Source organism: Lepus europaeus, chromosome 2 (genome assembly GCF_033115175.1).
Source record: "Lepus europaeus isolate LE1 chromosome 2, mLepTim1.pri, whole genome shotgun sequence".
NCBI lineage: Eukaryota > Metazoa > Chordata > Mammalia > Lagomorpha > Leporidae > Lepus > Lepus europaeus.
In genome coordinates, this window is record NC_084828.1 from 131,905,608 (window position 1) to 131,932,875 (window position 27,268).

Consider the following 27,268-nt stretch of genomic DNA (forward strand, 5'->3'; position numbering starts at 1 on the left):
GGCCAAGCAGAAGCCAGGAGCATAGAACTCAATTCAAGCCTCTCACATGGTTGTCAGGGACCCAACTATCACCTGCTGCCTCCCAGGGTGCAAATCAGTTGGAAGCTGGAATCAGGAACAGAGTCAGGCTTTGAACCCAGGCACCCCATTATGGGATCTGGACACACCAGTGTCTTAGCCACCATGCCGAATAGCTATGCTTTTATTTCTTTTCAGTGATCTCAGGCCAACAAGGTCTTGAACAGTTACCTAAGCAGAACTTTGTTGGCTCTGCTGACTAGGAATCTTCTGAAGTGGGAGCATTTCCTCAACCATTGCCACTCTACTTTAGCATCAGAGTTGAGCTACTTTTTCTTATCACTAATGAATCATCTCAGAATGTGGCAGGTGCTCTGAGTGGAGGGATGCCCTGCACGGTCTGCAGTACACAGCCTGGTTAGGAAAGTGGGTCATATGTCACTGACATCATAAAGTGATTTTCATGAAAGACTTGGTCCATTTTCCATGATACAATTTTATTCTTACTAAATTTCCTAAAGGGCCAAGAGGCACCTTCTTGTTCTACTCAGAAGGAAGTTTTTTTTTTTTTTTTAATCCTTAAAGATTTAGTTTTTATTTGAAAGGCAGAGTTACACACACACACACATACACACAGAGAGAAAGAGAGAGAGATATCTTCTATCCATCTACTGGTTCACTCCCTAATGTGGAACTCCATCAGAGTCTCCCACATGGTTGGCAGGGACCCAGACACTTGGGCTATCTTCTGCTATTTTCCTAGGCAAATTAACAGGGAGCTGGATCGTTAGGGGAACAACCAGGACTCGAACCAGTTCCCATATGGGATGCCAAGCACTGCAGGCAGTGGCTTAACCTGGTATGCCACAGTAGTGGCCTCAGAAGTGGCAGTCTTAACAAAGAAAGCATCTCTTTTTACTTCCTGGTATCTTCATTTTTAAAAAGGAAATTAGAATTTTGTTCCTTTGAAGTTTTTTAGTAGAAAAAAGTTGTTTAATGTTTAAAAATATAAACTACTGAGTTCTTTTTCAGCACAGTGTTTGCTCAGTATCCTAAAACTCATGTTTGCAACTTTACCAAATAAAATGGAAAATGTTAGTCACTGGTAAGACATTGAGAAACAGACTTCTCGATTTCTGTTTATACATCTCAAAGAGCTTTCCTTGACATGAAAACACATGGGTGGGTCTGACAGAAGGGAAGATTTCTTTCATGTGTCTTATTGTGTCATGTAAATATTATGTATATTTACATATAAAGCTTTGGAGCTGGAGCCTGCCGCCTGGAAGATTTTAACCTTAAGAACTTCGCGTCGGCCTCCAGGGCCTGCAAGACTAAAGTGGTGAAGCCTTGGCTCTCCCTAGCCCCTTCTTGAGCCCGCGTTTTTGGGAAGCCGTCACCATTTCCCAGCCTTCCCTCAGCTGGGCCTGGGGGCCGGGGACTGCAGCCTGTCAGACAAAAACGCTGACTCAGCCTGGCCTCTGGTTGCCCGGGCAACAGGGAGGCCGCCGGAAGGAGGCTTCGGGATTCTCCTCAGGATTCCCAGGGCAGATCCTGGGGGTTTGCGACTGTGAGGGGCGCCGGTCTGGGGAAGTGCCATGGGGAGATCAGCTCTCTGCAGGGATAAGAAGTGTTGCCTCGTGAAGCCCGCATGGTGGCTGTTTCCTGGTCTTTCCTTCAGAACATGGGTCTTGAATTTAGCTTTTAGAAAAGCACTTCCCGGCCTCGGGTGTCAGAGGCCAGGTCAGCCAGTGGTGAGTGAATCTGTAACTCCTTCAGTAGCAGCGCGGCCATTTCAGTCCATTCTTTCATTCATTTGTTCAACAGATGTTCCAGGCCCTGCATGTACAGCAGTGACCCAGACAACCCTGGCCCGTATCTTCCATTCTGGCTTCACTCAAGGCTTTTACTTGCCCACACGTCTCAGGAATCATCCACTTTTTTTTTCCCCCCTGGAATATTTACTTATTTCAGTGGCAGAATGAAAAAGAGAGAAAGAGACAGAGTGACATCTTCCATCCGTTGGTTCACTCCCCAAAAGACCACAATAGCCCGGAGTCCAGAGCCCCATCAGGTGTCCTGCAAGGGTGACAGAGGCTCAAGCACTCGGGCCATCTTCTGCTGCCTTCCCAGGCACATTAACAGAGAGCTGGATCAGAAGCAAAGCAGCCAGGACTGGAACCGGTGCTCTTGATATGGGATTCCTGTGTTGCAGGTGGCAGCTTAGCTGACAATACCGCAAAGATGGCCCCAGAAGTCACCCACTTGGCAGTGTCCTGATGGCCCCTTGTTGAGGACTGGTACCAGGCCACGTCTTTGTACAGGGTCTCTTTTTTTTTTTGAAACAACATATTGCATGTGATAAATGCGTACAATTTTGTCAATTTAAAAATATAAATAGATAGTAAAATAAAAAGACCCCTCTGAAAAATGTTATGAAATGAACTAGTTTTAAAGTGGAGATCCATCAATGAAATACAGCTTATTTCTGTTGTTAACAAGATCACTTAAGTAGGAAGAAATATTCCATTTCAAAATTCACTTAGCACTTTTAAAGTTTTATTTATTTGTTTTTATTTGGAAGACAGAGAGAGAGAGAGAGAGAGAGATCTTCCATCTGCTGGGTCACTCCCCAAATGGCCACAACAACCAAGATGGGGTCTGGCCAAAGCTGGGAGCCGAGAACTCCATCTGGTTCTCCCATGTGGGTTGCAGGGACTCACATATTTGAGCCATCACCTGCTGCCTCCCAGGCTTTGCTCTGACAGGAAGCTGGAATGGAAACAGACCTGGTCTTGGGCCCAGGCACTCTGATACAGGGTGTGGGCTTCCCGAGCAAGCCGCTGCGCAACAATGCCTGCACCTGGCATTATTTATATAAGAGTGTATCTCCATTATCGTGTTTTCTTAATGTGATTGTAAAACAGAGACAGAGTGCGTGCAGCACAACATTGTTAAATACACCAGGAGTGAAAAGAGCAGCAGACAGGCGGGGGGTATTAGCTGTGGCCTCACCGCATATCCTTCCCCAGAGTATCTGAGTTTTGACTGCGAGAGGCTGGCAGCTGAGTGTGTGTGAGGAGGCAGTCAGGAGAGAGAGGCTCCCTGAAATAGGGCCCTGAATTTCTAGAATCCCTTGGCCCAGAGTGAAAGAGATGTGTATGGGGGAAAGTTTTCCATCTGTAGAGCAGGTAGATAATTCTTTTATTTTTTTAAAGATTTATTTATTTATTTGAAAGTCAGAGTTACACACAGAGAGGAGAGGCAGAGAGAGAGAGAGAGAGAGAGAGGTCTTTGATCCGCTAGTTCACTCCCCAGTTGGCCGCCATGGCTGGAACTGAGCTGATCCAAAGCCAAGAGCCAGGAGCTTCCTCTGAATCTCCCACTTGGGTGCAGGGGCCCAAGGACTTGGGCCATCTTCTACTGCTTTCCCAGGCCATTCAGAGAACTGGATCAGAAGTGGAGCAGCTGGGCCTTGAACCTGCGCCCATATGGGATGCCTGCAGCTTTACCTGCTATGCCACAGTGCTGGCCCCAAGGTAGATCATTCTGTGTTCAGCCTCTGAAGTTTCTTGGGGTTTTGAGAGAGAGAGAGAGAGTGAGCTATTCTGCACCAGAATAACTCTTGCAACGTTAGGATTTGGAAGCATTATCTTTATTTTTTCCTTTTCTTCTGTTTCTGCTCACTCCACCCTTTGTAATGAAAACAATCCAGCCTCCCATTTTTGTCCACTCCCTGGCCACACGCACCGCACCGGCACCCCTGAAGAGGCGATTGTCATGTGCCTCCCTTTGAAGTCCTTCCCGGGGAGGGCAGGGGCCCGCTGGCAACGGGAGGGGCTCCCTCAGCCAAGGCCAGCCGGGGGCTGCCGCAGGCTCCACTGCTGCCGCAGCCTCTCTCACCTCCTCTGTTGGTTTCTTCCACAGGCCAGCTGCAGGCCCGGGGGAACTGGGAGGAAGGGAGGTCTGGGGACTGCTTCCAGAGACACCTTCAGCCCTCAATCAGCGTTTGTCTGTCACATCCGCCACCCTGTCCTGCTTACAGCCCCAGCCCCTAGGAGAAGGTGTTTTTGTTTTGAGCCACACAGACGACCACAGACGCGTGGAGATCCTCCAGGCCTTATTTGGCAATGGTCTTTCCATCCCCAGCTTGGACAGAGAGAAAACAGAAAGCTGGGGAGCGAGGAAGGGTTGGGGTGGTGCCTTTGCAGAGCCGCCTGAGGCCGGCCTGTAAAATCGGCATTTATGACCGTGCGTGTTGTACAGGGAGGTCCCAGGACGCCGGCTCCACCCGTGTCCGTTGAGAAGTATAATAGACTGCATCGCGGGCAGTGTGCTTCCACGCCGAGCAGGACAGCTAACCAGGCCGCTTCCTCCGACTCCACTCTGCACGGCCCGCGGGAAACAGCGTGCTGTTTAAATTTTAGAGCTGGGGAAGCCGGCCAGAGAAATGGAGTCACTTGCCCAAGCCTCGCAGCCCGAAAGTAGGTGAAAGGGCTGCGGACGTGAGGCCGCCAGCGTCAACCCTCCCTGGCTGTCTTTCTGCCTCACTGTTTGTGGTGGTTGTGGGAGCAGACACTCGGGCCAGACGGCCTGGATTTAGATCCTGGCTCCCCCAGCACCACCGATTAGCGGAGGGATCGTGGCGGAAGTTGCTCCATCTCTCTGGGCCTTACTTTCTTCATCTGGAACATGGAGACAGTGGAGTTGTCATGGGAATGGAATGAAATAGAATGTGCAAGTACGTGACGCCTCTGCCTCCCAATGTGTTGAACATTATGAGTAGCTCATTCTCTAGACAGCTTCACTGTGCCGTGTTCTTTACGAGCTTTCTAATCTTTAAAAGATAGTGCTTACAAGCCATCTTTTTCCCAGATGAACAAATTATCAAGGAAGCTTAAGACTGTAGCCCAAAATGCCACGGCTATATAAATACTGAACTGGGATTTGAACTCCTATCTTTCTGATTCCAAAAGACAGTTCATCTCCTACCCTGGACATATCCAGCAGCATTGCAACCTTAACTACTGCTTGAGACCTCCAGTGGCCGATATCCCAGACAAGTGAGAGGCAGCCAGTTCCCCCACTGAACTGACTATAAACCAGAAAGTCCTCCCTCTCTGTCTCGAATCTGGGGTAGAAGACCTCTTCCTTCGCTCACGTGAGAGTCCATGCTGTGCCCCTGGAGTCCTCTGCGCTGGTGAAATAGTCCCCCACTTCGTTGTTGGCCCCCTGTCTGTCTCCTGCCCATCCTGACTGCCTGTGCTTTGCGCGCTCTTTGAAAAGACTTCAGTACAACGTTGGACAGAGACAGGTGCAGCCTTGCACAGCTGTGTTGGCTGGAGGTAGGGAGATGAGTTGGAATATCTGAAGCAGCAGTGATGTCCTGCCTGCCGCTCAGATGGGAAGGAGTCTTGACGCATGGAGATACCTGGGAGGTGGGTCTTTGACTCCTTTATTTGATGCCGCTACTAGAATCTCCCATGAGGTCAGGGCGCTGTCTGCCTTGTCAGTTGCTGAATAGCTACTGCTAAGGACAGTACCTGGAACGTGGTAGGCTCAGTAGTATTTTAAATGCAGGTGCAAATGAATGAATGATTTTGGGGGCTGAGGGAGATGTAATTGACTCAGATTTTGAGCATGGCTGGGTGGTGATGGCATGAAGAGAAAGCTTGAACTTAGCACGAGATCCTGCTCTGGGACCAGACGGAGTTTCAGATACCAGCTGGACACGTTTAGTTAGGAGTTTAGGGCTGGGAAGGTGGGAGGGAGTGACTTGCTGTGGTTGTGGTGTTCAGGACAGGCATCCGGGATGAGGTGGTGTACCAGGACCTGGAAGGCTGGGCAAGCTCAAGGCAGAGCAGCCCAGGTCCTGAGAGTCTGGCAAACTGAAGACTTGCTCCACAGAATAGGGTGGGTGGACGTGGCGGGGACACTGGAGGGATCTGTCAATAGATGCTTCGCTGGAGCAAGGATGGGAGCAGAGAGACGAAGCAGGAGGCTCAGCTTGCCTGCGGCTTAGCACCGATTCTCCTGCCTGCACCAGAGGAGCTGAGGTCTGGGCCCTGCACTGCCCATTCTCAGAGTCGGAGGCCTGAGTCATGTCCTCTGTGTGCCTCGCCCAGCTGTCGCCCGCTTACTTAGCCCAGGGCCCATTTTTTGTCTTTGCTTAGCCTGCTTTAGTGCCCTTATTGTTTTAGTTTCTTTCTTTCTTTTTTTTTTTTTTTTTTTTTTTTGACTGCTGCTTCTTGGTCTAGGTGAAGATGGGTGTTTGCCTTTTATTTGTGCCAGTGCGAAGGCATTGGATGTCATGGGGCCGTCGTGATCATTCTGGGTCTGGGCTTTAATTTTATATCTAAATTTAGTCTTCAAACAACAACAATAACAACAAAACCCAGCCCTCCTGTGTGCGGCTGGGGACGTCTTGATGAGGTTAGACCTTTTGTTTCTACTCCCTGGGTTTTGTATTGTTTTTGTTTTTCTCTTTCAATTCGTGATCAGACATAGGGAAATGTTCCAAAAACGGCTGGGATTTTTAAAGTACTAAGCATAGGATGATTGTATTATAAAATATAATTAAGTGAAATGAACCTGCTTACCACACTCCATTTAATTCATATATTTATTATATTATGTTATATTATTATATTTATTTTAGGGATAGATAGAGAGGAGAGAAAGAGAGAGAGAGAGAGAGAGAGAGAGAGAGATCTTCTGTTTGTTGGTTCACTTTCTGAATGTCTGCAACCGCCTAGATGGAGCCAAGTTGAAACCAGGAGCCGGGAACTCAATCTGGGTATCCCGTGTGGGTGTCAAGTACCCAAGTCCTTGAGCTGTCATCTGCTGCTCCCTCCGGGCGCATTAGCAGGAAGCTGCAATTAGGATCAGAGGGAGAGAATGGCAGCCCCGAGGCTGTTTTCAACAAAGGTCAGGAAGGAATGTCTCTGGAGAGATGAGATTTGTAGGCAACAGGCAGTGAGTGAGGGAGTGAACTCAGGGAAGGTCTGGAGAGTGAGTTCCAGGCAGAGGGAGCGGTTCCAGCAGTTGGTGCTGGAAGTGGGAGGCGCAGCAAGGAGACCTGTTGATGGGAAGAGAGAAAGGGAGGGATGGTAGGCAGGGCTGGCTGGCAGGCAGGGCTCTGGCGGCCATGGTGAGGATCCATCCTGGTGGGACACAAGGAAGATTCAGGCATGTTCAACGCCCTTTCTGTGTTCTCCCTCGGTTTTAGTCATCTGGAGTTAGAAAGTGATCCTGTGAGCCCCCTGCAGACAGAATGTAGCATTTCCTCTCCGGATGACTTGGAGTTGACTTCAGATCTCTTTCATTTAAAACAAAGAGAACAATGTGAAACTGCACAGTGAAGTGTTTTCCCCAACATCGTGTAGAACCTTTCAGCTTTGAGTATTACTGATAGTCTCTTGACCTGTATGTATATATTTAGCACTCACACATTATTTTTATGCTGTCTCTATGCGGAATATTTGAAGTAGTTTAATTGAAGAATAAAGGTTGGGGACAGGGGTTTAGCGTGGTGGTCAAGGCATGGATCAAGATGCCGCATCCTAGAGACAGAGTACCTGTGTTTGATTCCCCTGTACCAGCTTCCTGCTAATGTAGGCACCAGGAGACAGAGGTGGTGGCCCACCCACATGGGAAATCTGGATCGAGTTCCTGGTTCCTGGTTCACGGCTGGCCCAGCCCCTGCCATGTGGGCATTTGGAGAGTAAATCAGTGGATAGGATCTCTGTTTGCCTGTCTCAGTCTGCCTCCCAGATAGATAAAAAATTTTTAAAAAGAGAATTTAGAACTCTATGCTGGCCAGCGCCGTGGCTCAATAGGCTAATCCTCCGCCTGCAGCACTGGCACACCAGGTTCTAGTCTGGGTCAGGGCGCTGGATTCTATCCTGGTTGCTCCTCTTCCTGTCCAGCTCTCTGCTGTGGCCCGGGAGTGCGATGGAGGATGGCCCAAGTGCTTGGGCCCTGCACCCCATGGGAGACCAGGAGAAGCACCTGGCTCCTGCCTTCGGATCAGCACTGTGCGCAGGCCGCAGCGGCCATTGGGGAGTGAACCAATGGAAAAAGGAAAACCTTTCTTTCTGTCTCTCTCACTGTCCGCTCTGCCTGTCAAAAAAAAAAAAAAAAAGAAAAAAGAAAAAAAAAGAACTATATGCTTTACATCTAGTTTCTGATTTTTATAAGCAAAATGTTCACATTGCCTGTTGTTACAGATAATAAATAATTTATGTATTTTTTTAAGCTCCATGAATTCCAGAAATTATTCTTATCATATTTAAATTCTGACCTTGGGTATCGCAAATTCAGTATACTCTTAAGACATATAGGAGTAAATTTTTTTTTTTTGACAGGCAGAGTGGATAGTGAGAGAGAGAGAGACAGAGAGAAAGGTCTTCCTTTTTGCCGTTGGTTCACCCTCCAATGGCTGCTGCAACCGGTGCATCGCGCTGATCTGAAGCCAGGAGCCAGGTGCTTCTCCTGGTCTCCCATGCGGGTGCAGGGCCCAAGGACTTGGGCCATCCTCCACTGCCTTCCCGGGCCACAGCAGAGAGCTGGCCTGGAAGAGGGGCAACCGGGATAGAATCCGGCGCCCCAACCGGGACTAGAACCCAGTGTGCCGGCGCCGCAAGGCGGAGGATTAGCCTGTTAAGCCACGGCGCCGGCCTAAAATTTTGTTAGGTATAAAGAAATGCACCATCATATTTTTTTCGATAATGAAGATTATTAGCCAAAGGATATTTTCATTTATGATTTATAAGGAACCAGAAATTACACCACTGACTGGATGTTTTCAAACTGTGCTTTGGGGTCTGAGTAAATGGGGGATTGGGGCTTATGTGCTCCATGCAGGTTCCTCGTACCAAGTTCAATTCCTTTTGTTCTTTTCTATACAAGTCATTTAGGGATGCTTGGATTGGACAGTAAGGTTTCTGATACACACTGTTTGTCATGTAAAAACTGTCAAAAATAATTCAGTTTTTCTGGATGTGTTCTGAGGGTGCTTCCATGATTTTGAATGATGGACTAAAATCATCTTTTAAAAAAAATCTTCATTTTTTGGTTTGCTTTTTATGTGTTACTGGATAAAACGTGTGAAGCATTCTGATTATTTCAAACTCAGTGAACAGAAGTGAATCACAGCCCTTGTTTCATTGTAGGCTAATTATCAATCAGTTCTCTCATGGTTTGTAAGAGTCCTGTCCCCACAACTCCGAGTAGCAGCACCATGAACTCTGGTAACCTGAGGGTTTTTTTTTTTTTTTTTTTTGGACAGGCAGAGTGGACAGTAGAGGGAGACAGAGAGGAAGGGAGGAAGGTCTTCCTTTTTGCCATTGGTTCACCCTCCAATGGCCGCTGCGGTTGGCGCACTGCGGCCAGCGCACCGCGCTGTTCCGATGGCAGGAGCCAGGTGCTTCTCCTGATCTCCCATGCGGGTGCAGGGCCCAAGAACTTGGGCCATCCTCCACTGCACTCCCTGGCCACAGCAGAGAGCTGGCCTGGAAGAGGGGCAACCGGGACAGAATCGGTGCCCCGACCGGGACTAGAACCCGGTGTGCCGGCGCCACAAGGCGGAGGATTAGCCTACTGAGCCACGGCGCCGGCTTAACCTGAGGTTTTTATAGCTGATGACTTCACTGCGAGTTGTCTAGATAGCAGGTACTCTGCGTGTTCAGAGGAGAGATCTCACAGAGACACCTTACCCTAGGTGACCTAATGTTCCGTTTGCCCTGGTATCTGTGGTTTTGGGGTTTGAGGGATGGTGAGACCAGTAGACTTCAGCGTGGAAAGAGGAAAACCCCTTGGCACACATGGGGAAAGGGCCTGTGAGGATAAACATACAAAACTGTTCTGGAGACTGAAGGGAATTTGAGGTGTGTTCGTGTTTGTCAAAATGGGAGAGACTTCTTACCAAAAGTAAATGCAGTCAACAGATTTATAACTTTTGGGTCTTCGCTCCTTGGTGAAGTAATGTTAGCTTTAAAAAAATAATGCTTGCTTTTGTATGTTTTGCTACTAAGATCCAAACTCCATGGGATTTAGATTGGATCTGCATGGTTTTCTCAACAGTCAACCATTTTAGTTAACAAAATTGTCAAATAGAAAAACCAGATTGACTTTTTTTATTTTTTTAAATTTTTTTTAATTAAACTTTTATTTAATGAATATAAATTTCCAAAGTACAGCTTATGGGTTACAATGGCTTCCCCCTCCCAAAACTTCCCTCCCTCCCAAAACTTCCCTCCCACCCACAACCCTCCCCTTTCCCGCTCCCTCTCCCCTTCCAATCACATCATGATTCATTTTCAATTCTCTTTATATAGAAAAGATCAGTTTAGTATATATTAGGTAACGATTTCAACAGTTTGCCCCCATATAGCAACACAAAGTGAAAGAAAAATACTGTTGGAGTACTAGTTATAGCATTAAATAAGAGTGTACAGCACATTAAAGACAGAGATCCTACATAATATTTTTTTAAAAATTAATTAATTTTCTATGCCATTTCCAATTTAACACCAGGTTTTTTTTTTGTTCATTTCCAATTATCTTTATATACAGAAGATCGATTCAGTATATAATTAGTAAAGATCTCATCAGTTTGTACCCACGCAGAAACACAAAGTGTAAAAATACTGTTTCAGTACTAGTTATAGCATCACTGCACATTATTTAAAAATTTTTGGTTAACATGTTGACTGACTTTTAAAAAAAATGTATCTGTTTGAGAGGTAGAGAGAAAGACAGAGACCTGGGTGGCTGTGCTGTGTGCCCCCATCTGCTGGGCCACTCCCCAAATGCTTGCCATGGCTTCCTAGCCGGGACCAAAGCTGGGAGCCCAGAACTGAACCCAGGTTTCCCATGTGGGTGGCACAAGTTCAAGTACTTGAGCTGTTATTGCTGCTTCTCAGGGTTAGCATCAGTGGGGAGCTGAAGTTAGGAGCTGGAGCTGGGTATCAAACCCAGGACTCCCAATGGGACACAGAACTCCTAGCCAAAGTCTTAACTGCTATGCCTACTATCTACCCCTCCACTGACTTTTTTTTTTTTTTAACCAACTTTTTTTCTTAAAGGTTTATTTATTTGAGAGGCAGAGTTACAGACACAGAGAGGGAATGGCAGAGAGGTCTTCCAACCACTGGTTCACTCCCCAGATGGCCACAGTGACTGGAGCTGGGCTGATCCAAAGCCTGGAGCTAAGAGCCAGGACCTTCCTCTGGGTCTCCCACGTGGGAAGGCCCAAGCACTTGGGCCATCCTTTGCTGCTTTCGCAGGCCATCAGCAGGGAGCTGGATTGGAAGTGGAGCAGCTGGAACTTGAAACTGGTACCCATATGGGATGCCAGTGCCACAGATGGAGGCCTAACCTACTGTGCCACAGCACCGGCTCCTAAACCAACTTTTTAACTAGTTATTTTTTTCTCCTGCCTATTGTCATAAAGCCAGATATACTTTCATATAGAACCTAAATTTTGTAATCTCACCGCTTCACTGGTTTGTAATTGGCAAAGACTGAAATTTACCTGCTAATTCAGAGGAATCTGGTTTGGTCTCAGAAGCTGAGATAAAAATACCCTAGTCTCTGAAAAGTTCCTTGAGAGGTCATTGTTTGATTTGGCCTTTTAAACAATTGCATGGTTGGGACAATTGCAAAGTGAGTGACCAGAAGCTGAGTGTCCCCTTCACTTTGTGAATGTGAAAAAGCGACTTATGTCTCTAAGACTTTCTGCTCTAGTGATTTCCTAATGATTTTGACTTAACTGGCAGTATATATAAAATGCTTTATGTATTGAGTGAAAAGATTTCATGTGAAGTTTGCTCCAGATTTTGTGACAGTGAGTAACTCTTGCCTCTCCCTCTCTCTGTCGCCCTGTGTAGGAGGCTGCTCTCTGCAGACAGCTGCCCATGGAAGCTGACACTCTGGCCGCGGTCCAGGCTGCAGTCAACCCACCCGCCATGACTCCAGACATGAGATCCGTCACGAATAATAGCTCAGATCCTTTCCTCAATGGGTAAGTTGGTGTTTGGGGGCCACTGACTTTTGCTGACTTTAATATGTGGTCTAGCTATACTATGGTCTCTGTTTACACTGGAACAGGTGTGGAGTCAGAGGGTGGGGCTGAGGACAGAGGGATGAGTGGGCAGAGCTGGCAGGATGAAAGGGAAGTGGGGGAAGTATTCACCTTCTTTAAAATCTCATTCAGAAATTGATGGTGTGACATGGAGTTAACCCCTAGTCAGCAGTTTGAAAACAAAAATGCACTTAGAATTTAAACAAGATGGTGCTGTCTGGGAATTCTAAGAATCTTGTGGCATCAACAGGGAGACGAACGCTTGTGCTGTGGTAAATTGAGAACAAAGCAAGAAGTCATGTTTCTGATGAAATGTGAGTAAGGTCTGTAGTTGAGGTGCAATACAATGCCCATGGCCCGGTTTGGGTGTTCTGTGATGATGTAAAAGATTATTGGGGAAGCTGGGGGAAGGGTATAGGGAAACTCATTCTACTTTTCTTGCATCTTCTATGCGAGCCTAAAATTATTTTATAATTAAAAATTAATTAAAACAATGATTTTAAAAAATGAAACAACAGCAGAAGGAAAAGATTATTTAGCAGAAATATCTTCATGAGTAGAAGTAGTCAACTTTAATTGTACCCTTTTAAACTCAAATAATACTCTATTTCCTGTCTTTTCTGCCTTTGCAGAGACTTTTGGCAAATAAGCAAATGCAATCTTGAGTGTTATTAGAGAGAGGAAAAGAAAAACAGTAACCAAAATAATGAAGGAGTGGGGCTTTAAGTTGTTGACTTTAAAGTAATAACTATACAGCAAAGTATAAAGAATGACAGAAGAACTACTCACATACCCACTACCCAGATTGCTACATTTCCGCCTGATCTTATTTATTTGTTTTTGTATTTTTTTTATTTGACAGGCAGTTATAGACAGTGAGAGAGATACAGAGAGAAAGGTCTTCCTTTCGTTGGTTCACTCCCCAAATGGCCGCAACGGTCAGTGCTGTGCCAATCTGAAGTCAGGAGCCAGGTGCTTCTTCCTGGTCTCCCATGCGGGTGCAGGGACCCAAGCACTTGGACCATCCTCCACTGCCCTCCCAGGCCACAGCAGAGAGCTGGACTGGAAGAGGAGCAACTGGGACTAGAACCCCGGGTGCCAGCACTGCAGGCAGAGAATTAACCAAGTGAGCCACGGCGCCAGCCCTGTAAACAACATATTACAATTAATATTTGAACCCATCTCTGCCATTACTGAAATCTCATTTTTTTGCCTTCTTCCATTCCAAGTAGAGTTGCTATTCAGAAGATGATGTGTCCATCACATTTATTTTAAAATTTTTATTTATTTATTTTCATTTTATTTGAAAGGCAGAGAGAGAGAGACAGAGATCTTCCATGCACTGGTTCAACCCCCAACAGCCAAGGCTGTACTTCTTTCTGCTCCCTAGTATATGTACCCATATTGAGTCAGTACTGTTTTCTGTGTTTTGAAAAAACAAAAAACAAAAAAACCACATTTCTGTAAATTGTGTCATACTCTGTGTCCATGTTATTTTGAGGTGAAAATGAAATCAGTGCCAATTTACTGTGAATTATCAGGATTTTTTGTTGTTGTTCAAGATTTATTGATTGATTTGAAAGGCACAGTTAGAGAGACACAGAGAGAGGGAGACAGAGATCTTCCATACACTGACTCACTCCCTAGATGGCCACAACAGCCAGGACTGGGCCAGGCTGAAAACAGGAGCCAGGAGCTTCTTCTGGGGCTCCCACATGGGTGCAGGGCCCCAAGCCCTAGGGCCATCTTCTGCTGCTTTCTCAGGCATATTAGCAGGGAGCTGGATCAGGAGTGGAGCAGCTGGGACTAGAACTGGTACTCATATGGGATATCAGCAACTTTACCTGCTGCACCGCAGCACGGACCCCAGTGAATTACCAGTTTTATTTGCTTACCATGTATTAATTTTAATGACATTGAGGCACATATTTCAAAGTTAAAGGGAGGCACAAGTCTGCTTCCTTTCGTTGCCTGGAAAGCTGGGCGGAGTGATGGAAGACACTGGTTTAGAATTTTTGTGACTGTGTTTTCATTTGCAAAGTGATATAGTGGGCTTGCATCTCAACTTCTCCATCTTCTGCCCTCCAGAGGGCCGTACCACTCGAGGGAGCAGAGCACCGACAGCGGCCTGGGGTTAGGGTGCTACAGCGTCCCCACCACTCCAGAGGACTTCCTCAGCAATGTGGAGGAGATGGACACAGGTAGGAGAGCCACGCAAGGGCATGCAGTGTGTTTGTGGTTTCAAATGGTCTGTTCAGGCACCTCAATGCTAACATCCAACCAGAAGCGCTAGTGCCCATTAAGCGGCATAAAATGACAGCTGTAAAGCTACCCAACCCCGACACTAGTAATAAACTCCAGCCTCGCCTCCATATTCAGCCAAATACAGCTTTATACATAGGCATGGGGTCTTTTAAGGAAAAGCTTAATTACATTTTTTGAACTTTTATTTATTAGAAAAGCAGAGAGGCGGGGAGGGGAGACAGAGATCTCCCATCCATGTTCAATCCCCAAACACCTGCAGCAGCTCTGGCTAGGCTCGGCTGCAGCCGGGAGCCGGGAACTCCATCCAAGTTTCCCATGTGCGTGGCCAGCACCCAACCTACTTGAGCCATCACCTGCTGCCTCTCTGGGTGCACGTTAGCAGGAAGCTGGGATCATAATCAAACCCAGGCCCTCCAATATGGGAGTCTCCAACAACATCTTAACCGTTGCACCAGCATCTGCCCTTGGGCACAGGATTTTAAAACCTTTTTTTTCCTTTTTTAACTGAGCCTTGTTTTGTATAGCCTCTTCCTCACAGTTGCATTAAGATCCCCCTGCTGCTTCGCCATCTTCCGCAGTAGGTATTTGTGCTGGACTAGATTGCACTTGTAATGGGTCGGCCACTTTTTCTCCCGGGAACTGGTACTGGCTCACATATTTCCACGGCCATGCACCATCCATTTTTTCATGTCTCTCACTGCATTTGGGGAGCAAATGGGAGGGGCATTTGAAAGTGAAACAACTCGGGGGATTCTCACTGGTCAGCTCCCAGTTTCAGTATGGAAATCACATCTTCCCTCGGCAAATACAAAGAGGACCAAGGTGACTAGTTACCTCATCCCCAGCCAGGCCATCCTTCCGCCTGGCCTCAGCAGACTTCCCTGATGTGTTCTCAGGGCGTGGGACTTCCAGTTGCAAAATCCGAATTTAGTCTTATTAGCCTAATCGAGACTTCACTGTAGGAACCAGAAACTGCCAGAAGGTATTCTGCAGCCCAACATAAACGACAGCTGAGGTGTCCACCATGTGGAGGATGCATTTAAGTTTTCTTGCATCATCGCTGATGATAGAAAGTTAATTGTTCTGTGAGGAAAATAAAAGATTGCTTTCAGGGCAGGTGTTTGGTCCAGCTATGACACCATTTGGGACATCCACATCCCCCCCCCCCCCTTTTTTTTTTTTTTGGACAGGCAGAGTGGATAGTGAGAGAGAGAGAGACAGAGAGAAAGGTCTTCCTTTTTGCCATTGGTTCACCCTCCAATGGCCGCTACGGCCGGTGCGGCCGGTGCACCGCGCTGATCCGAAGGCAGGAGCCAGGTGCTTCTCCTGGTCTCCCATGCGGGTGCAGGGCCCAAGGACTTGGGCCATCCTCCACTGCCTTCCCGGGCCATAGCAGAGAGCTGGCCTGGAAGAGGGGAACCGGGATAGAATCCGGCGCCCCAACTGGGACTAGAACCTGGTGTGCCGGCGCCGCAAGGCGGAGGATTAGCCTGTTAAGCCACGGCGCCGGCCAAACCACATCCTATTTTGAAGTGCCTTGGTTTGTGTCCTGGCTCTGCTTCCAGTCTTAGCTTCCTGCTAATGCAGACCTGGGAGGCAGTGGTGATGGCTCAAGTACCTGAGTCCCTGCCACCCCTGTGGGAGTCCTGGATTGAGCTCCTGGCTAGCAGTTTTGGCCTGGCCTAGCCCAAGCTGCTTGTGGGCATGTGAGGAGTGAACCAGCACATGGAGATTTTCATGTGTCTTGTCTGTCTTTCCCTCTGTCTTTCAAATTAATTGATTAACCAAGTTTTAAAATTGCTTTCCTCAAGCATTTGTTCCGAGTGCCTGTGCTTGCTAACACTCTTCTAGCTGAGTCCTCCTTGTGCTGTGAATCCAAATTGGCGGAGACTTAGAGCCACACTCACAGGCAGGTGTTTCCCGGGCCCGGCACTGGAGCAGCCCCAGGTTCTCCCTGCAGCTCCTCCTCTGTGCCCTCGGATGCGGACCTGGACTTGGGATAGGTCACACAGAATAGTTTGAACTGCTGGCTTTCCTCATCAATGCATTGCTTCACTGCCTCTCTCCGCCTCCACGCCATCTCTCTCCTTGTTGTTGTTATTATTATTATTATTTGGCTTTACTGTCTTTGGAACAGTCCTAAGTGGCTCCTTCCTGTGTTTAAACATTGTTTATGTTCATCTTTTAAACACTGGGAAGCCAGTAGAGATAAAATCAAAGTTAAATCAGAAAAATCCTCAGGGGAGTCTTTTTGAAAAAGAATGGACTCTATTCTCTTTTGAAATCATTTTATATTTGAGAGGCAGAGAGACAGACAAGGAGAACTCTCACCCATTGGTTCACTCCCCAGATGTCTGCACCAGCTGAGGCTGGTGCAGGCCAAAGCCAAGAGCCAGGAACTCCATAGGAATCTCCCACTTGAGTACCAGGGCCCTAAATACCTGAGCATCACCTCAGGCTCCCAGGGTGTGCATTTGCGAGAAGCTGGAATCAGGAGTGGAGCCGGGGCTCGAATGCAGGCACTTCAGTGTGGTTTGTGATGTCCTAACCAACATCTTCCCTGCCAGGCCAAACACTCGCCCGCATTTTGTTTTTAACTGATACATAAGAATTGCACATACGTATGCAACCCCGTATGGTATCATGATACACATGCACATTGTGCAGTGTTCAGTCAGGGTTAACCCATCGCCTCAAACATTTATCATCTGTCTTTGGTGAAAACTTTCCAAATCCTGTCTTTTATCTTTTGCCTTTAAATTAAATATATGTAGTATATTATTGTCATCCTAAAGTCACTCTATTGGGCAATGGAACACCAGAGTTTATAACTTTAGTTATAACTGTAACTTAGTGCCTGTAGACCAATTGTCTCTCATCCCACACTTACCCCTGCTTTCCCCTGCTGCGGCAACTGCTATTCTACTCTTAATTTCCATGAGATCAGTTTCCCTTTCAATTTGATTTCACAGGTAAGTGAAATTATGTAATGCTTGTCTTTCTGTGCCTGGCTTATTTCACTTAACCTAGTGACGTCCACACTGTTAAAAATAACAGCGTCTCATCCTTTTCATGGCTGAATAATATTCCATCGTGTATGTGTACCACATTTACTTTATTCCTCAGTGGAGGGACACATAGATTGTTGCCATTTCTTGGCTATTTACAGTGCTGCAATAAACATGGGAGTACAGAAATTTCTTCAGCAGATTGATATCATTTTCTTTGGATCTATACCCGGTATAATGGGATTGCTGAGCCATATGGCAGTTCTGTATTTATTTTCATTTTTTAAACACTGAGAAGATAGTAAGGATTAAAAAAAAAATAAAGTAAGAAAAAAATTTTGGTGGATCTTTTTAAAGATTTATTTATTTATTTGAAAGTCAGGGTTACACAGAGAGAGGAGAGGCAGAGAGACAGAGAGGGAGGTCTTCCATCTGCTGGTTCAGTCCCCAGTTGGCTGCAATGGCCAGAGCAGTGCTGATCCGAAGCCAGGAACCAGGAGCTTCTTCCGGGTCTCCCATGTGGGTGTAGGGGCCCAAGAACTTGCGCCATCTTCTATTGCTTTCCCAGGCCATGGCAGAGAGCTGGATTGGAAGTGGAGCAGCTGGGTCTCCAACCGGCACCCATATGGGATGCTGGCGCTTCAGGCCAGGGCATTAACCCACTGCACCACAGTGCCGGCCCCGGTAGATCTTTTTTCTTTTCTTTTTTTTTTTTTTTTTTTTTTTTGAGGAATAAAATCTTTATTGGGCTCAGACCAGGAGTCCGTGGGTCTTGAGGACCTCTGGATTTGTCGATTTTCTCCTCCACGTTGTTTTCGGCCTGTTTCCGTAGCCTCATGAGCTGCTTTTTCTGCCGGTCGTGGATCTTGGCCTTCCCCTTCCTCTGTTCTCCCGGTGTGGCTGTCACTGCCCGGTGCTCCCAGCCAACTTCCATGCCTTTTAAAATGACCTCAGGTCAGTAAACAGCAAGTGTTTGGAATCTGTCGCATGGATGGCCATCCGGGTTGCAGCTTCGCTTCTCTGCTTCCGATAGTGATGGCTTAGGGTGAGTGGTGCAGCCTCAGATTCTCACCTCATAAGTGCTCACTGCACAGAGGTGTGCAGTTCATGAGATCACAGAGCCGGCCACCACGTTCTCTTCTGAGAAGGTTCATGTCATGTACGAAACGTGCCTGACAAACACAGGGGTTTCAAGTCAACCTGCTTGAGTGAGTGTTGACTCCCTGAGTTTAGGATCACCTGTGTGAGGGCAGTTGGGGAAGTAGGCAAAAACCCTGTCACAAGGAGAAATGTAGTTATACAGCGACTACACGAGGGGGAGCCGGGGGCGGGCAGAACTCAAATGTGTCAGGGAAAGGTCGGTTAGGCCTGCCAATCACATGCTGACCATATTGGCGGGAACTCTATCTGGGTCCCCTCATGGGTAACCAGGGCCCAAGCACCTGGGCCATCTCCGTGGGTTAGTAGGATTAGCAGAGAGCTTGATTGGATGTTGAGCAGCCAGGACATGAACTAGTACTCCTTCGGGATGCCAGCATTGCAGGCAGTGGCTTAACCTGCTGTACCACAGTACCAGCCCTAAATTTATCTTGTAATTCCGTTTTCTGTAAACTTTTGGAAACACTTTTCGTACTGTCTTTGAACATACAGAAAGAAGAAATGGGTGAACATAACCCATAGGTTATAGCTGAGAAGCTGTGCCTTGTGACAGGCAGGGCCCCCTCCTCTTGCAAAGCAGCTCTTCATGCCTTGGACACGGAGCACAGACTGTAGGTCAGACCCACAATGCCTTCTGCGTGCCCTCTTTTTATCTTCCTGCACTTTAACATTCTGGACCATGTCTACCCAGAAACAACTTAAGATTCGCCTCCCTCCCACCCCCCAGCATCTCTGCACCTGTTTACAGTGAGGATCAGTCACGGGGAGGCTGAAGAGCTGAGGGCGAGAGCTCTGTTCACACTTGAACCATCCCTCTGTCAAGGGAAGGAATTAAAATGATTTCCTTTCATTTCGTTTCAGGAGAAAATGCAGGGCAGATGCCTGTGAACATCAATCCCCAGCAGACCCGTTTCCCCGATTTCCTTGACTGTCTTCCGGGAACAAACGTTGACCTGGGAACGTTGGAATCTGAAGACCTGATCCCCCTCTTCAATGATGTGGAGTCCGCTCTGAACAAAAGCGAGCCTTTTCTGACCTGGCTGTAATCACTGCCATTGTAATGTGGATGCAGCTGGGACCCGACATTTCCTGGGCCTCTTGGGAAAAGCCACGGAGCGGAGCAAGTCTGCAGGTGCACCCCTTTCTGCCTCCACAACTCATGCTCCCTCCTTTCCTTGAGGCCAGTCTAATCATTGCCTGGTTTGGATTGGCACTCACTGAAGTTAAAACAGAATTACGTATTCCATTTTCATTTTCTGCAAGCCTGCGTTCCTGTGACAGAATACGCAGGGTGGTGTGTGCAGAATCCATTATGCAGAGTTGCTTCTCTCTCTCTCTCTCTCTCTTTTTACTTTCTACTCTCCCATGGCTAAGCTTTATGGGGGTTAGGTGAAATTTGTACATCAATTGAGTACCAACCATAAAAAGCTGACCACAGGCAGTGAATTCTGACGGGTACCTTGGTCCAGGAAATGTGCACAAAATTAAACCTAATTTACAGTTTCAAAAACTGTATTGATGATAGCAGATCCGAATGCTTTAAAAAATGTATTTAACTTGAGCTTTAAAAAAAAAAAATCATGATATGGCTGGTAAGATTCTGCTATATGGTCTACAGTGTAGTTTGGAACCCATGCTGGCTCTGATGGCTCTTATTTTCAAAAGCACACCCAGGCCTGGTTTCTCCATTATTTTACTGTGTGGCATGCAGATGGCATGGGCCTTGCAGTGGGAGGCTCCCAGCCATATGAGTGACAGCCTTACACCTGTGAGCTTGTGAAAGAGACCAGCTTGGTACTGCTTCTGAACGTGTATGGAACAAAACTTTGCTTTTAAATTGCAACTTGGACTTTTACTTTCAAATTGCAGCTTAGGATGTGGTGTTTATTTTATAAAGCGTTGTGATTTTTTCACCGAGGGCAAAGGCAGTCAAATGTTTTTTGATGGATCAGCGGCAACTGTCTTTTTGTCTTTGAAACTATGCTGAAAACATCAGGCCAGCACAAATTTCAGCCTGATGAACACCGTACAAGCTGTTGCTATCTCAATTCTGAAGCCTTGTCAGTTTTGCTTTTGAGATGTCAAGGGTTTAAAATAATCCTATCTATGAAACTGTGTGAAGGATGAAGCAGATCTCCAAGGCCTATGGTGGAGACGCATGTTTCTGAATTCAGCAGAATTGATTTCTAAGTGTATTATCCTAATCCTGTTTGCTACAGTTGGTATAAAAAGGCATGAAATATGTATTCAATACCTCTTATGTAACCAAAAACCTTGTTTATTAGCTTTGAAGGACTGAGAGAGTGTCGTGTTCACCTGGCACGCAGTCTGCTTGCATTGCCGATGAAGTCCTGAACTGTTTAATATTTTGAACTGACATTATTTATAATCTATGAATTTACTCTCTTGTTGGAAAGTCATTAATAATTCAGGTCTCTAAGAGGACCCTTTCAGTTCCCACAGGGGGCTTCTTTGGTGGGGATCTTATCTGAGGTCCTTTCGGATCGACGGGAGTATAGAGGTCTGCAGGATGCATTTGATCTGGTTGGAAAGAAAGCAAGTGCAAAGATCGGAGATGCTGTGGGGCAGGTGTGGGCTGTAGTGAGAAAGTGCCTGTTGGGACAAGGAAATAGACACGTTATGGGACCCCTAAAGCAAGACGGGCAGGAGGTGTGAGAGGCGCCCCAAAAGGACAAAGCAGCAATTTTCTCCTACAACCTTGATACCCAAAGGAGTCTGTTGTAGGAGAAAAGAAGGCTTTGGTGCACTTTATGTGGGAAGCAGAGGCGCAGGGCTTGTGCTGGGCGCCCTGTCCATGCTGAACGTGCAGGCGGATAAGAGCGTGAACCCCTGTGGCTTTGACACCATGGAGTGATTTCCTTTACCCGAAGGACCCATGGGTTCTGTTCCCCCTGTCCTTTCCCTCTGTGTCCTCTGAGCACTCAGAGACGTGGGGTGATGTTTATCTTGCTACTAAATTGAAAGGGAGCCCTATTTCTTTTTCTCTTTTGTTAGCAACAATTGCAAAAAGAGTTGTACATTCTTTCTAAGAAAAAAAATAAATAAAACAAGGGACCTAATAAAACTCAGCAGTGTTACTGTATTTTTAAAAAATATTTTTATAGACTCATTTTCAGGTTTTTAAATATAAAAGAAATAGATACCCCTCTCTTTTTTTTTTTAAGTAGTTGAATCATTGATGATTTGTATTACCAATTCTTAGAAGTAATTTTCTAGTAAGCTTGTGGCATTAGAAAATACTAGAATTTTTGTAGCAAAATTAGTTGGAACATTTATTAATAAATATATTAAATATTTTTCCAGAATAAAATACAGACCCTGACTATGTGTTTACTAATAGATGAAGCCAGATATAATTTTGTTGTTGTTGTTGTTGTTGTTTTTAGGGCCATAAAATATGGCCTTTGTTAAAGAACACTAAAGCTAGAAACATAAAGTAAGAGCAAGTTTTTAATGGCTATTGCCTATTATTGTAAGTGTTAAAAACCCTTGCAGAATTCACAATAAGGTGCTAATTTATACTATATTTCTTATCAAACAACTGCCAGCCTAGCTAGTCTTCTTATTCCCCAATCAATCAATTTCACCCCAAAATTTTGGCACAGAAAAGGCATCTTCAAAAGTGAAATTGAAAAATAACTTCCGAGATCTTTCAAGGTATCCTTTTCCTGATACATTTTGTTAAAGACATTGTCAAAAGCGGGTTGTCATCCTGTGACCTAAGCCACCGTTAGACAGTGCTTCACCATAATGTTTAGGACGTGAGTGTCCTTCCTTTCATTTCCACGCCTTGGGGAGCACGCAGAGCAGTATGGGTGGGGTGCTGTCGCCTCCAGCTGGCAGAACAGCTCTCTGTGGAAGGTGGTGTGGAGTGAGAGCAGGGTCGCTCTTCCAAGTTGTGTTCTCAAGACATAATCCTCATTAGAAAGTGACTTAGGAAGGGACAACTTTTATGTAAAAAAAAAAAAAAATCAATAAGTTGTTAAAAGATAAAAGGAAATTGTAGATTCACTGGGAAAATGGGCGATTGACAGAGACCGTTTCCCTAACCCACTACATCATTTATGTGCTAGTACTTTAACTTTTTTAAAAAATTGACTTCTGCATTTTGTAATATGACATACGTGTGTGTATTTTTAATTTAGAATGTTATGCATACAGAAGTATGCAACTGAATCAATCAGATCAAACCATTTTACCTGGTGTTTGGTACTGGTTTTTACTCCTCTGATTCTGTATAAGAAAAATAAATACAATTGAATTTCCACTTGGAGCTTTGTCCTTCTGTTATCTGTGTATGTGCGTTTCTGGGAGTGGCGCTCAGAGTGGCTGATGTAACACCCCCGGCACACCAAGAAAGAAAGAAGATTCCACAGACAAACCTCGTTTTGGCTCCCATGCCATGTTCAAAGTGTCCATACGATTCTGGTTTCCACTTTATTTGAAGAAATCCCCTGGGATTTTTAAAGGGGTGTGTGTGTGTGTATTTGTTGAAAAAACAAAAAAAAAATTGCTCTGTCCTGCCAGCATGTTCATATCTGATGAGACAACAGAGCTGTAGGGTTCTCATTTTTTCCTCCATTGTTATAATATGTATGCGGCCTCTTCCGTCGTCAGAACTCAAACCAAAACAACAGCTGGTCATTTCATTCCGAGATGGGGCTTGCCACAGTATCTTGCCTCTGTCTGTTGAATCCTTTGGTTCTCCTGTCCTACACCTGTGTCCACTAGGTGGCACTGGTAGGTGAGAGCACTCCTGCCGTAGGCACTGAGCTGAGCCCCAGCGAGTGATGCTGTTGGAAACACCTTGTCCAGAGCCTCAGTCTCATGTACCTTCTTAAAAACCGCATTTCAGGCACTCTGATACGGGATTCGAGGCACCAAACGCCCACCTTCATGATTTTAAACCTTGATAGGTTCTGCCCAGTATTTTCCCCAAAAAAAGGATTGTGCCACTTTCTACTCCCAACAGCAACGTATGCAAAGGCCTGTGTCACCCCTGACAACCTGCACCTGGATATGGCCCGACTCCTAAAACGTTCCAGATAACGATGGATGGAAAGTATCTCACTCTTGTAGACTGCAAGTGAGACTGACCTTACATCCCCCAGCAGGACCCTCAGCAGTGCCAGGTGGGCGTGCGACTGGCACTCCAGCGGTGCCCTGGGGGTCAGAGGGGACCTTCTGTGGGCCTGAGTCGCAGAGCTCACTCTTGCCTTCTTTCTCCCCCCTGCCTGCCCTGCTTCCCCCACTTTTGCCAGTTTCCCTTATAAACCTCCACTTCCTTGATAGAGCCTTGCTTAAATACTTCTTAAATAAATCACTTGCATGTGAGCCCTGTGTCAGTGTTTGCTTCTGGAGAACAGACCTAAGATACCCAGAATGTACACGAACTTACAAATCAATAAGGAAACTAAACAGCGTGCCAGAAATACGGGCCAACTATATGAACAGAAAATATGTTAAGTTGAAGTTGACACCTGCCATTCTGCCCAGAATAGATAAATGAATATAATAGGTTAAAGTGAATCAAGATCACACACATTGTGTCATGCTAAGAAGGCTTTCGGGATGAGTTTCTGGTCACTGGAGTGAGATGGGTCCAGGACTTCTGTTCCTAAAACAGGACAGATTGGGGCCAGCATTGTGGCACAACTGATTAAGTTGCTGCCTGTGATGCTGGCATCCCGTGTGGGTGCTGGCTTGAGTCCCAGCTACTCCACTTTGATCCATCTCCCTGCTAATGCACCTGGCCAAAGATGGCCCAAGTGCTTGGGCACCTGCGCCCATATGGGAGATCCAGACAGAGCTGCAGGTTCCTGGCTTTGGCCTGGCCCAGTGCAGGGCTGGCCATTGCTGTCATTTGGGGAGTGAACCAGTGGATGGAAGGTTCTCTCCCTCTCTTCCTCCTGCCCGGTACACATGTGTGTGTGTCCATGTGTCTGCCTCTGTCTCTGTAACTGCCTTTCAAATATATGTGAGTCACACACACATTTCACACTGACTTCCAGAGGCTCACTGACATTACTCTCTGCCCCATAGTGTAATATGGGTTAAGCTGTAGCTTTTAATGCTGGCATCCCATACTGGAGTGTTGGTTCAAACCCTGGCTGCTCACTTCTAGTCCAGCTCCCAGCTAATGTGCCTGGGAAAGCAGCAGAAGATGGCCCAAGTGTTTGGGTCCCTGCTACCCGTGTGGGAGACCAGGATGGAGTTCCTGGCTCCTGGCTTTGGTCTAGCATAGCCCTAGCTGTTGTGGCCATTTAAGGAGTGAATCAGTGGATGGAAGAGCTCTCTTTTTCTCTCTTTCTACCTTTCAAATAAATAAATCGTAAACAAACAATATGTACCCATGTGGGATGCCAGAACTTCAGGCCAGGGCTTTAACCCACTGCCCCATAGCACCTGCCCCATAAATAAATAAATTTTTAAAAAAGGAATTGTTAATATTTGCCATACTTGTTTTACATGTTCTTTAATGGAAGTGTTTACAATTCAATAACAATTATATTTACTCCTAAATACTTAAATAGGTGGCTCTATAAAGTATGTTTTCCTGTATAATAGAATTATCATTTTCATATCTAAAAAAATTAATAGCATTTTTCTTTGTCTTTTGAACATTTTCAAACCTGAAGAAATGTTGAAAAAGAAGGTATTCTCTTCTAGGCCATTAAGGAGCTGAATCAGAAGCAGAGAAGTCAAGACTTGAACTGGCGCCCGTATGGGATACTGGTGCCGTAGGCAGTTGCTTAACTTAGTACGCCACAGCACCGGCCTCTGTTGGTTTTATTTTTTATTTACTTATTTGAGTGAGAAAGAGAGACAATTCCCATTTGCTATTAATTTCCCAAAATGCTCATAATGGCCAGTGCTGGGGCCGGGGCCCAGGAACTCAGTTCAGTTCTTTTCAAGCCAGTGGCTGGGATCCGACCGCTTGCCTTGTCACCTGCTGCCTCCTCGGGTGTGCATTAGCAGGAAGCTGGAATTGGGAGCTGGTACTGGAAATCAAACCTAGGCACTGTGACACAGGATATGGACAACTTAACCCGTGTCTTAACCACTAGGCCAAACACCCACCCCAGCCAGGGAGTGTTGCATGTCTTAAATGGGCTCACCAGCTTTAAAGTCATTACATCACAGGAGCAAAGCAAGGCATGCGTGAGGACCAGCAGTCAGCTTGCCATGGTTTGTATGGGATTGAAGGGTGTCCCAAGACCCAAGGCTTTCAGTATTAAAACTGTCAAACTAGAAGAAGTTGGGAAGTTCGCGACTTGTACTCATCGGTTGCATAATACGCAGGAATTTCTGCGAAATGCAAATGTGGGGCCTCTTGCTCAGATTTATTAAGAATTGGAAGCAGCAGAGCATTAAAGCAAACGTGGGGCCTGTGCTGTAAAACAGCATGGGGGGCCGGTGCCGTGGCTTAACAGGCTAATCCTCCGCCTTGCGGCGCCGGCACACCGGGTTCTAGTCCCAGTCGGGGCGCCGGACTCTATCCTGGTTGCCCTTCTTCCAGGCCAGCTCTCTGCTGTGGCCCAGGAAGGCAGTGGAGGATGGCCCAAGTGCTTGGGCCCTGCACCCGCATGGGAGACCAGGAGAAGCACCTGGCTCCTGGCTTCAGATCAGTGCTATGTGCTGGCTGCAGCGGCCATTGGAGGGTGAACCAATGGCAAAAAGGAAGACCTTTCTCTCTGTCTCTCTCTCTCTCTCACTATCCACTCTGCCTGTCAAAACAAACAAACAAACAACTTGGGGAATGGGCTCCCGAAGACAGCCCTGCCCCTTCTTCCTGTGCATGGGCCTTGGGCGATGCTGCAGGCCAAGTGACTACGAGGGCAGAGTATCTTTCTGTAAGAATAGGCTAGAAGGAGCTCCATAAAATAGAAAGCATTCATAAGCCATAAGCCGGGGACTTATTAACTCGGCCTACTAAGATAACCTCCCACCAATCTTGCCAGCCAGCGGGGCTGTGTTTTGGTAGTTGAAGAGAAATCGGTGCAAGTGAGGGCTCTGGTCTTAAGACATATTTGTTCTTTGCTGAGGGCCCCAATGAATATAGGACGTTTGACATCACCTAGTATTCTCTGGGTCACTAATATCAACCAGTTAGCAAATATATATCAACCCCATTCATTTGACAGTAAGTGAGTACTTGTTGAACCCCTGGTAGGTGGAAGACACTGAAGAGACACAAGGCATGCCTTGCTTTGCTCCTGTGATATAATGACTTTCAAGCTGGTGAGCCCATTTAAGACATGCAAAACTCCCTGAGTTCCTGGTGCCTGGTGGAAGGCACCGAACAGGCATGGGAAATACAAGGATGGAGACAACTCAATTCCTTCCTTTTCCTTTTTTTTTTTTTTAAAGAGATTTACTTATTTATTTGAAAGGCAGAGATACAGAGAGAAGGAGAGAGAGAGAAAGAGAGACAGAGAAAGAGCTGGCATCCACTAGGTCATTCCTCAAATGTCCACAACAGGTAGGGCTGGGCTAAGCCAAAGCCTGGAGCCAGGAGTTGCTTCCCCAGTCTCTCATATGAGTGCAAGGACTCAAGCACCTGGGCCATCTTCAACTGCCTTCCCAGGCACACTAGCAGAGAAGTTGTTCAGAAGTGGAGCAGCCAGGGCTTGAACCGGTACCCAATGGGAGGCCAGCACTGCAGGTAGAGGCTCAACCCTCTACACCACAGCGGCGGCTCCCAATTCCTTCT

General features: G+C 46.5%; 1 protein-coding gene across 2 annotated transcripts in view; it reads left to right on the plus strand.

Moving 5' to 3' along the window:
- The window catches only part of WWTR1 (WW domain containing transcription regulator 1), a 150,746-nt gene extending 127,918 nt beyond the window's left edge, over positions 1–22,828 (plus strand). For both annotated transcript variants that reach the window (XM_062213196.1, XM_062213204.1), the window contains exons 5-7: positions 11,910–12,043; positions 14,192–14,304; positions 19,396–22,828. In XM_062213196.1, coding sequence (XP_062069180.1) covers positions 11,910–12,043; positions 14,192–14,304; positions 19,396–19,580 — 432 coding nt within the window. In that variant the 3' untranslated portion in view covers positions 19,581–22,828. The remainder of the gene's footprint in view (positions 1–11,909; positions 12,044–14,191; positions 14,305–19,395) is intronic.
- The last annotated feature ends 4,440 nt before the right edge of the window (positions 22,829–27,268 follow it).